Source organism: Loxodonta africana, chromosome 10 (assembly GCF_030014295.1).
Source record: "Loxodonta africana isolate mLoxAfr1 chromosome 10, mLoxAfr1.hap2, whole genome shotgun sequence".
Taxonomy (NCBI): Eukaryota; Metazoa; Chordata; class Mammalia; order Proboscidea; family Elephantidae; genus Loxodonta; species Loxodonta africana.
Window position 1 is genome coordinate 42,793,837 of NC_087351.1, and position 11,815 is coordinate 42,805,651.

At 36.0% G+C, this 11,815-nt stretch overlaps 1 protein-coding gene across 4 annotated transcripts in view; it reads left to right on the plus strand.

The window, feature by feature from the left end:
- SCFD1 (sec1 family domain containing 1) overlaps positions 1 to 10,851 on the plus strand; it is a 90,148-nt gene extending 79,297 nt beyond the window's left edge. For 3 of the 4 annotated variants that reach the window (XM_003408670.4, XM_064292372.1, XM_023546071.2), the window contains 4 exons: positions 1,406 to 1,439; positions 4,101 to 4,166; positions 5,654 to 5,722; positions 9,160 to 10,851. In XM_003408670.4, the coding sequence (XP_003408718.2) occupies positions 1,406 to 1,439; positions 4,101 to 4,166; positions 5,654 to 5,722; positions 9,160 to 9,183 (193 nt within the window). In that variant the 3' untranslated portion in view covers positions 9,184 to 10,851. The remainder of the gene's footprint in view (positions 1 to 1,405; positions 1,440 to 4,100; positions 4,167 to 5,653; positions 5,723 to 9,159) is intronic. The other variant, XM_010588565.3, reaches the window with a different exon arrangement.
- Positions 10,852 to 11,815: the final 964 nt, after the last annotated feature.

The following is an 11,815-nucleotide window of genomic DNA, read 5'->3' on the forward strand; positions in this document are numbered from 1 at the left end:
AATAAATTACAGAAGGGAGGGATAGGGAGAGACTGCTGATGAGTACAGGGTTTCTTTGCGGGGTGATAAAAATGCTTTGAAAATGCAGTGGTGATGGTAGTACGACTCTGTTAAAACAGTGAATTTTGTGGTATATGCGTTATCTCAATAAAGCTATTTAAAAAGAATATAGATGTCAGCAAAGCTTTTGGTTAATTTAATCTCCTAGGTTTTCCTCTTCCTTGCTTCTACTCTTTTCTTCTTATGTAATATAACAACTCTTATCTTGTCCTATATTGATATTCTCCAGCTTACACTTTCTTCCTTCCTTGTGTTTACATATAACTAACAAATAAATATATTTTGCTTCTTGGTAACTTAAAAACTCTTTGAATCGTATATGTAGTTTATGTATGATAATGAGGAACATTAGTATTGACAACAAATGAGCTTGGAGTTTCATTTGTAACAAACTCAGCCTTCTCCTGAGCTATAATATCACAATTAAATCGTAGTTATTAATAACTAGTAATACCATACTATTTTTTAAGTCTCACCTTTCCTCGTTCCATGTCTACTTTTACAGGAACTTAAAGCATTCTAGAGGGGTGTTAAATGCTAATGAGGTATTTTAATCAGTTGGGCTTCGAAAGCCTTTTATATGAAATAAGCAGACAGGCCACAGAAATGAGGAAAAGGTGATAAAACTATGTAATCAGCTTATGAATAATTAAGGGAGGTTACAATAGCTCTCTCCTCTTGGTTGAGATTTTCAAAAATTACTTGTGAGGAAAAATCTAAGTTGTCCTTGTAAGTCACGCTGTACAGCCTATCCTAGCACTCAAAATAAATATAAATCTGACTTGCAAAAGCTTTGAAAAATGCCTTTATTGGAAATATTTCTCGGATGCTGAGGAGGTTTTTTTTAAGTATGTATATTACATATTATGTTTATTATGTATAACATGTAATATCAATATAAAATGATAGATACATATTAAATAACAAGCTACAGCAAAATGCAAATCCCTCTTCTCGTTTCCCCTTTCCCTTCCTAAGTTGATGTTATCCTTCCCATACATGTATTATTCTGAACTCGTCTATACCCAGAGTTCTACTTCTAATGGGAGCTGCGGCTCCATCTTTCCCTATCCTTCTCTGTCTTCTAGAATTTTATTTTAAAGTCAATAGGTAACTCCATTCCCTTTTAGACACTAAAACATCTAACTCTTGTAGCTTCTTCCTCTGCATCGAGTTTACTACCTTGCTCAGCAAAACAAAAGGATCCATCCTCCTAAGAAGGTAAAGGAGGCAGAATTGTAAATACCTATCTAATACAAGTCTATGTGTTTGTATTTCCCATACCTGTTCTATCCATAAGAAAAGCCATGGGTGAAATTTTCAGTGCATTTTTTCTTTGTTACAGCTCAGTGCCAAGGAACAAAAATCCATTCCAAGAGGTAAGTACCATCTGGAAATTCTGTCTCTAGAAAGGAAAGAAGAAAAGATGACCAAGCAGTCTTTAGGAATATTTTTGCTTAAACATGGTTTTTTTATAATTAATTTTTTATAATTAGTATTTGGTAATCTTGAATTTGTCAAGGTCCTTGATGAATCATGGTTTTTTTATAATTAATTTTTTATAATTAGTATTTGGTAATCTTGAATTTGTCAAGGTCCTTGATGAATCTTGAATGCATCCAAGATTCTTTTCAAAAAATTATTCTTAGCAACTGTATTTTCCTGATTTATAAAATTACTTAGGCTTACAAGAATAGATTTGGACCCCTACCCTACATCATACACAAATATTAACTCAATATGTACCAAAGACCTAAATGTAAGAGCTAAAACTATAAAACCCTTAGAAAAAACGTAGGTAGAAATCTTCACGACCTTGGATTTGGCAGTGGTTTCTTAGATAAGACACCAAAAGTATAAGTAAAAAAAAAGAAAAAAATAGATGAACTAGAGTTGATCAAAATGTAAAACTTCTATGCATCAAAAGATGCTATCAAGAGAGTCAAAAGACAACCCATAAATGGAATATTTGTAGATCATCCATCTATCTGATAAGGGACTTGAACCTAGAATTTATAAGAGCTGTTACAACCCAATTTAAAAATGGGCAAAAGATTTAAATAGACATTTCTCAAAGGAAGACAAATGGCCAATAAGCACATGAAAAGATGCTCAACATATTTGTCATCAAGGATATGCAAATCAAAACCATAATGAGACACTGCTTCACACACACTAGGATATTGTTAGGTGCCTTCAAGTCAGTTCCAACTTATAGTGACCCTGTCCTGCACCATCCTCGCAATCATGGCTATGTTTTGAGCCCATTGTTGCAGCCACCATGTCAGTCCATCTCGTTGAGGGTCTTCCCCTTTTTCGCTGACCCTCTACCTTACCAAGCATGATACCCTTCTCCAGGGACTGGTCCTCCTGATAACATGTCCAAAGTGTGTAAGATGAAGTCTCCCCATCCTCGCTTCTAAGGAGCTTTCTGGCTGTGCTTCTTCCAAGACAGATTTGCTCATTCTTCTGGCAGTCCATGGTATATTCAGTATTCACCAGTACCATAATTCAAAGGCATCAATTCTTCTTCAGTCTTCCTTACTCATAGACTAGCTTTCACATGCATATGAAGTGATTGAAAATAACATGGCTTAGGTCAGGCCCACCTTATTTCTCAAAGTGACATCTTTGCTTTTTAACACTTGAAAGAGGTCTTTTGCAGCAGATCTGCCCAATACAATATATATCCTTCGATTTCTTGACTCCTGTTTCCATGGGTGTTGATTGTGGATCCAAGTAAAATGAAATCCTTGACAACTTCAATATTTTCTCCCTTTATCATGATGTTGCTTTTTGGTCCAGTTGTGAGGATTTTTGTTTTCTTTATGTTGAGGTATAACCCATACTGAAGGCTGTGGTCTTTTGATCTTCATCAGTAAGTGCTTCAAGTTCTCGTCACTTTCAGCAAGCAAGGTTGTGTCATCTGCATATATCAGAGTGTTAATGACTTTACCATATGACCCAGCAGTTCCACTTAGGTATATACCTAAGGGTAATGAAACATATGTCCACAAACTCTTATTTATGAATTTTTATAGCAGTATTATTCATAATAGCCAAAAGGTGGAAACAACCCAAATGCCCCTCTACTGACAAATGTATAAACAAAGTGTGGTGTATCCATATAATGGAAGAGCTTTATATGTATGAGACCTCTTTGTAAAATTGGATTCCAAATACCTTTGAAGTTATCATGACTCGTTTTCATTTGAAATGCAAAGACATTTCTCAGTGAAAATTAATACAGTAAATAACATACATTGGAAATTATATTATTGCTAGATTTCTATTTTTCCTGCCTTCAAAATAACTCGAATCAGAAATGCCCTTTTGAGAAAGCCGTTCGGATTTGCTATTAATCAAAGAATGTAATTACTCTTTATAGCTCAATACCAAAAACCAAACCCGCTGCCAGTGAGTTGATTTTGACTCACAGCAATACTATAAGACAGAGTAGAACTGCCCCGTAGGATTTCCAAGGCTATAAATCTTTATGGAAGTAGACTGCCACACCTCTTTCTCCTACAGAGAGGCTGATGGATTCTGACCGACGAGACCTTCCTGTTGGCAGCTGAACGCTTTAATCACTGCACCACCAGAGCTCCTTTTACCACCCAGTAAAAAACCCACTGCCGTCGAGTCGATTCCGACTCATAGCGACCCCATAGGACAGAGTAGAACTGCCCCATAGGGTTTCCAGGGAGCGCCTGGTGGATTTGAACTGCCGACGTTTTAGTTAGCAGCTGTAGCCCTTAACCACTATGTCACCAGGGGTTCCTTACCACTGAGTAGATGTTAGAAATTAAAAATTATAGACTTCTTTTGCAAACAGATTTCTTAATTGAAGTAGCACCAGGCACCTTTTACTAGCTAGTATCTTACTACCTCATATGTAGAACAGGCAAGACTAAAAACCCAATGCATTGCTGTTGAGTCAGTTCCAACTCATAGGGACCTGTATGAAAGGTAAAAGTACTGTTTCAATCTAACTGTCTGATTCAACCTTCCTTTTTTGTTTTTACCATTTGAATTTTTAGGCAATTGTTTTTGTGGTAGGAGGAGGCAACTACATTGAGTATCAAAATCTTGTTGACTACATAAAGGTATATTTTGGCCTTTTTATTCTTCTATCATGTGATGTGTCACAGTGGCTCTATGTCTTTAGAATATTAGCCTTCTCTGGTGGCTGTCCTGGTTCTTATATATAACCAGCCTCTTTTGTAAGAAGCAGTTAAAAAAAAATTCTGCATCTAGGGAAATGCCCACATGTTCATTGTTTTTCCTACTCCGATCAGTCATTTCTGACCTAAAATTGCACCTGATCTGGAAAATAACATATTATTGGAATGTACTTTGCAGTTATCTAGCTTTTACTTAAACACTTAGAGACATTAGATAAGCTCCTCTTCCAAAAAAGTCTCCACGATGAAATGATTTATAGAACTCATTTACCTGAAAAATACATACTTTATTCCTATTCTGTTTACTTAAAGCAACAACATACTTCTCGCAAACTTAGCATGTCTTTTTTCAGAAATGGGAGCATTAGAGGTGTAGCTTGTTAAACGTGGGGTGCTATTCAAGCTGACAGGAATGACAGACAGCTAAGTAAACTGATAGTGAAGGAAAAAGTGTAGCTTGAAGAGCAAAGAGGTCATTTAAAATGTAGGGGCAGCAGAATTAGCTGTTAGAATGACATTTTGTAATCCTTGTTTTTCCACTTTACATTAATGAGCATTATGGCATTCAGAATTTAATAAATTACAACTACTATTTTAACATTGAATGATGCACCATAAAAATGTAGGGGCAGTCTCCTGGTACTTACTAGTTTCTATAAACATCACTGAAGTTAACGATCTTGGATCATCAGAACAGCTGAATTATGTTTAAAGTACAGTAAACGGAAGGCAAATGAACTGCAGCAGTTATACAGTCAGATACTTTCAAGGACTTCGAGCCTGAAGAAGGTGGACTCGCATAAGGCTTTAATAAAGGAAGAGGCATGGTACAGCAGGGAAGAGCTTGTACTAGCTTACCAGTGTTGTGCATAGAAAATGTGCAGATTGCTAGTTTGCACCTGGTTTCTGTTTTATCCTCTTGGTTTCTGCTATAGGACTCGGTCATGGAGCTGGTTTTGGCTGTGTGACCAGAGGGATATAAAAGACCCCTCATTGGATAACTAGACTCCCCTGAGGCTGCAGTATCTTGTATAGATCTTGGTGGTTCAGGATCAGAAGATGAAGCATGTCCTGTGGACTGAGATGGGAAACCAGGAGCTGCACCCCTGATGTTTTCCTATGCTTTCTTTCCCTTCTTTACTATAATTTCTACCTTTAGTGTAATAGGAAATAGCACCATGGAGTGTGCTATTAAAAAAAAAAAAATCCTATGCCCATGTCACTACTTTACTCCCCTTTATGACATGCAATTAGGATAGACATATGTACACTGAAAATCCAGTAGCCACTCCCCACCCACCAAAAAAATTTTTTTGTGTGAATAACAAAAAATTCCTGTTATGTATAATGCACCTTCTTGGGAATATTGAAAATATTACTTGTCTCTGAATTCTGTCTCTGATTTACAGGGGAAACAAGGCAAACATGTTTTATATGGCTGCAGTGAGCTTTTTAATGCTACACAGTTCATAAAACAGGTGAAGTGTACCTTTTTTAGTTTGTTTCTCTTGATGTACTTCACGTTGCTGTCGATATTTTTCCTGTACAACTGTAAAGAAAACTCTTAAGAATAACATCATGTCCTAAACCTCCAGAAAAAGGTAATTTCAGAAAAGTTAAAATGAAAGTATTTTACTCCATTAGTTAAAATTCAATTCAGCATTTCCTTATCTACTGTCTACATGTATATCTTTGCCAAGCATGTCACAAACTGGGGCTGAGAAATTAAGCAACTTTCTTGGAATGGTAAGTGTTTAGCTGGTAACAGTGGTATTACATTTACCCTGAAAATTAATGAAAGCAGCAGCTGAGGGGCATACAAAGAGTCTACCTATTCTTTTAGTTTTGTTCTGCTAATGTTCTCAATTATACTGGCCCTCACTTTCTTCAGTTTTGACGAACTGGGATGCCCAGGAGCCTGCCCAGTAATGTCCACTCACCTTTGCCTTGGCTGCCATAAAATCACAGCTGCAGCCTGTCCTTGTTTTTAGTGTTTTGACCATTCGTTCTCTTGTACCACTTCCTTACACCTATTATGGGGTTCTTTTATCTTTAACCTTGTAATTTAGTGACCCAGTGATATTTGTACTTAGTTTTTCTCTGGGTTAGAGTCGTTTTTCAAGGAATACTGCATTCTGTCCTGATACTTTGCATTATGTTCTTATTAAGATGATTTTTTTTTTATTTGCTTTCCCCCCAACATTTTATTATAATTTCAAATATACAGAAAAGTTGAAGAGGATTTTTAGTGAACATTTGTACATTCCCCGTTAACATTTAACTGTACTTTACAAATTACCTTTCCATTTATCCATCCTTCAATCAATCTATCAATCCAACTTTATTAACTTCAGAGTAAATCACAGACATCAGTGTATTTCTCCCTTAATATTTCAGCATGAATATCATAGAGTTCATTATTTGTTCAGGTTTTTTTTCCCCCCTTGGATGTAAATTTACAACAATAAAATATACAAATCTTAAGTTTACATTCCCTGAGTTTTGCCAGATGTATATGTATACTTGAGTAACCTAAACCCCTATTAATCTTTTCAATTTTAGCCATACTAGTAGATGCCTGATGGTATCTCATCCTGGTTTTAATTTGCATTTACTTAAATGATGCTAAACCCTTTCTAATGCACTAATTGGCCATTTGTATTTCTTCTTTTTTGACATGTCTGTACAAATCTTTTGCCCATTTCTTTTATTGCGTAGTTTATAAGAAGTTCTTTATACATCCTGAATACCACCCCTCTGTCAGATACGTGTTTTGCAGAAATTTTCTCCAAGTCTGTGGATTATATGTTTATTTTTTAATGATGTCTTTTGATTGAGAAGTTTTCTTCTAAACACCTTTGTTGATTGAGCTTTTATGTTTAGGTCTGGTATCCAGCTGATTTTTTAGTATCCTTTGAAATGGGAGTCAAGGTTCATTTACTTCTCCTGTGAATATCCAGATATCCTATTATGAATATCCAGATACCCTGTTATTCCAGCACCATTAATTTAAAAGACTTTCTTTTCCCCATTGGATGGCTTTGGTGGTGATGTTGAAAACCAAATTACAATATAAGTGTGAATCTATTTCAAAACTCTTTTATGTCCCATTGATTTGTCATGCTTTTGCCAGTGCCACTATAAAGCTATACAATGTATAAACCTATACAGTCTAAGTCTTGAAGTCAGGTAGTATAAGTTCTTCAGCTTTGTCAACTTTTTCAAGATTTGTTTGGCTAGTCCAGGTTAGTACTGTTTAGTACAACTTTGTGTGATGATGGAATGGTTTATGTCTGCACTGTTCAGTGCGGTAGCTATTTATCCACGTACGGATTTTGAGCACTTGAAACATGACTGTAGGACTGAGGCACTGAATTTTTAGCTTCATTTTAAGACGGCCATATGTCATTAGGAACTGCTTTATTGAACAGTGTGGTATGTAGGTCCTTTATATTTCCACAGAAATTTTACAATCATCTTGGCTAATTTTTATCCAAAAAAAAGTCTAGTGAGATTAATGTTGGGATTGCAGGAAATGTATAGCTCAATTGGGGAAAATTGAAATTGTACGTGAACATGGTATATATCTTCATTTATTTAGATCTTTAATTTCTCTCAACAGTGTTTTGTATTTTGGGGGAGACAATTTTCCATCATCTTGTGTTTCTGTACATCTTGCAAGCTTAGGCACTGACTGCCTTTGTTCTAGACTGTCTTTTTGAGAATGTTTACATCACAAGCAGCCTTAGAAGAGAGCAAAAGGCAACGATTAGACAGGCATACTGCCTATTATAAAAAAATTTGAGTTCTCTAAGCTCAGAATTTTTTTCCTGTAATTCATCCCACTATGTGTGCAGGCAACACCTGGCCCTCTTCATCTTGCCCTATGGGAACTGGGACTCAGGGAATTGGTGTAACTGCCATTGCTGTGTGTAACAAAGCCCTGTGTCCCTGACCCAGGAGTTTCTTGTCCTATGCCAGCACCCATGAAACTGCAGCAAGCAGGGTACAATCTCAGACCTTTCAGAATCCTTGATAGTAGTTTTCAGTATAGAGGTCTTTGTACTTTAATATTTTATTCTTAAGCATTTTATGATTTTTACATAATTATTAAAATGTTTTTAATTTCATTTTTCAGTTTGCTATTAGATATATGGAAATCCTGGTGGCATAGTGGTTAAGGGCTATGGCTGCTAACCAAAAGGTTGACAGTTGAAATCCACCAGCCGCTCCTTGGAAACCCTATGGGTCAGTTCTCCTGTGTCCTATAGGGTACTATGAGTCGGAATCGACTCTACAGCAATGGGTTTTGTTTTTTTTTTTTTTTTAATTAGAAAGAACACAATTGATTTTTGTATATTAATCTTATATCTTTGTACCTAGCTAAATTCACTTATTAAGTCTAGTAGTTTTGTAGATTCCTTAAGATTCACTACGTAAACACTTATATCATCCACAAATAGAAATGGTTTTACATCTTTCTTTCCAATCTTTATGCTTTTTAACAATTACCTTATTCCCAGGGTTTTTGTTTTCATGACTTAGTATCTTTCACCTGTGATGTTTATACATTTCTTTGCTATGGCAATGTTTATTACTGTTTAGTTTCAAAATACCTACGAATGTTAAACATTTGAGCTAAAAAATAAAAAGATTTTGAGCTAGTGATCGTTAAATAAACTTTTATCATTATTCTAAAAAAAAAAAAAATTTTTTTTTTTTTTTTTTAGAATAATGATAGAAACCAGTAAATAGAATAGGAAACCTCGGTTCCACCATGATGAAAATGTTTACAGTGTTTGAATGTATAAGCTGACCATGAGGAAAATGTTCCCAGTGTTTGAGTGTATAAGCTGATTTTGTGATTTCAAAAAAAAAGTTACATGAATGATTGTATTTTTTTGTTTTGTTTTAGTTGTCCCAACTTGGACAGAAATAATACAGAAGAACCTAAATATGAGAATAATCTACTTGGAACTTGGATAAGTGTAAAAAGAGCCAGATGTTTCCTTCTCCATAATAATGTCCTAACAGTGAAACTTAGTTATTTGATAATTTTTCAGGAAATTCTATACTTAATATAATGTATACTGATTAAAAGAATAAAGCATTTCAGAAATTAATTTCTTAAATTGTACATTTTCTCTCCTGTTATGTTTGACAACAGGGTAAGAAAGTACTTTGGAAAGAAGGAAATTTCTATCTGAATATAATGCTGAAATAGCAATATAATAACAATAGGTTATGATTGAAACTGGTGAAAAGTTAAGAATAGAAATACATAGGTGACTCGACTGGTTCACAGATCACCTACCTGTATGCATTTTAATCAATACTGCATGGCCACCTCCTTATTGTTTGTTAATTTCCCAGGTTTCTCTAGATTTTAAGGTGGATTTTAGAGCCACTTTAATGTCCCCCCTTCCCCTGGCACACCTATGTAAAATCCCTCCTTAATACAGTGGTCACAGTCACACACTAACAAGATCTGGGATGGACAGATACAAAGCATTTATACCATAAAGTTCTAGAAAATAGGTAAAAGCAAGCCAATTTCTCCAAAGAAAAAACCATTCCGATTGATTATGCAGGCCAGGGAGCTTTTCCTCCTAATGAGCGCCTTCAAGAAGGATCTGTACTGTTATAGACAACATGCTAACAACAGGTACATCAACAGTGATTCACAGGACTGTTTCTTTCAGCCTCACCCTCCGTGAGCCAATGCCAACCTACCAAAGCACAGGTCAAGAAAAATCTAGTTTGAGAGTGCTCTGCTAATCTGACTTAATCCTGGGATAAAATTTAAAGTATCTGTAAGTGATGTAGAGGGAAACCCTGGTGGCATAGTGGTTAAGTGCTACGGCTGCTAACCAAAGGGTCGGCAGTTTGAATCTGCCAGGCGCTCCTTGGAAACTCTATGGGGCAGTTCTACTCTGTCCTAGAGGGCCGCTATGAGTCGGAATCAACTCAACAGCACTGGGTTTGGTTTTTTGGTTTTTTGGTCTTTTTTTTTAGTGATGTAGAACACATCTATCCTATGTAGCCAGTTAAAAGGAAAACTATATGCCTGGAAAATGAAAAGCCTAAAAAGAACACAGTCGTAGAACAGAAAACCTCCCACCTCCACCTGAATATGGGTTGAAAGAAGGAATTTGGGGTTGGAGTTCAGATTTTCTTTAGGAAACAAAAATTTTAATACATTTCAATACAGACAAAAAGTGTAACCAGGGTACTAAAGTCTCATTAGGAAAGTAGTTGCCAGTGAGTCAGCTCTGACTTATGGCAACCCCATGTGTGTCAGAGTAGAACTGTGCTCCATAGGGTTTTTCAATGGCTGATTTTTTAGTAGACTGCCAGGCCTTTCTTCTAGTCGTACCACTGGGTGGACGAGAACCTCCAACCTTTCAATCAGCAGCCAAGCACAGTAACATTTGCACCACTTAGGGACCCCAAAATTCCATAGTACCAATAATTAAAGCCTGAAAAATTCTTACATCAAATGTAACTAAACATCTACCTCAAGGAGGGAAAAAAAAAAAACTCATTAAACATTTTAAGAATTTATAGTATTTTAAGGCATTACCCCATTTGTGTTTTAAAAAGACAAGAGACATTAGCTATAAGCAGTCCAGTTTACCTGAATTCCAGAGATTCTACAGGAAATTTTGGGAGGCCACTACACAGAAAACAATGAGACGAAAATAAAAGTTCTGGACTTTACATTACCAGTAATTTAAAAAAAAACTAAAATTGCTGGATGAAACATATATTAAAATCTAAAAAGCATCAAACAGCTGGCAAAATGGTGAGGACAATATGAGGAGGCAAATACTCAGAGAAATAAATGAAGAACTAAAGCTGCTTTTGCCAAGCCTATGAACTTGACTGTAGGTGCTTTGTGTTTTTGTTTTGGTGCACATAAGTATGTGCTCCAGAACACAGACCTGGACTCACCCAAAGTGGGTCCAATAGAACATACTCCTTCCATGAAGCAAGGACCTCAAAGTGTTGTATCCTCAGTATACCTCAATATACAAGTGAGCCAGAACTAAACCTGTCTCCTCCTCCCAACAAGGGAATTGCAAGGGTGCGTTGGCCAAAACTGGCCCTTCAAAAGCTACGTGATTGACATCAAGTGACTGGTCCAAGATTCCTTACGCTGTGGGCTTTGATCAAGGATCCCAGAGCAGTAGACACCCTAGATACCTAGAAGATGGAAATGGAGATCCTCTCTAAAGAATATTCCTTCACTCAAAGTCCTCAAAAAATTACCACAAATGATTTTCAAGTGAAAATGATGAGCTCACCTTGAGAAACTAAACACACAAGGAAAGAAGATACCATGAATGAGAACAAGCTAAAACATCAGAAAACAGAAGTAAACTAAAAGACCTCAGCTTTTAGACTTATCTCAAATTATAAGACAAGTATCTCCTGTTTTATGTAAGTAATCTGCTTATAAAAATAGAATATTCTTAAGCCCTGAGAAATATTAACCCATTATTTCAAATGGGAAAATTAGTCACTTAAATGTGAAGTGAAAACTCCCAGCAGATTTCCTAAAACATGAA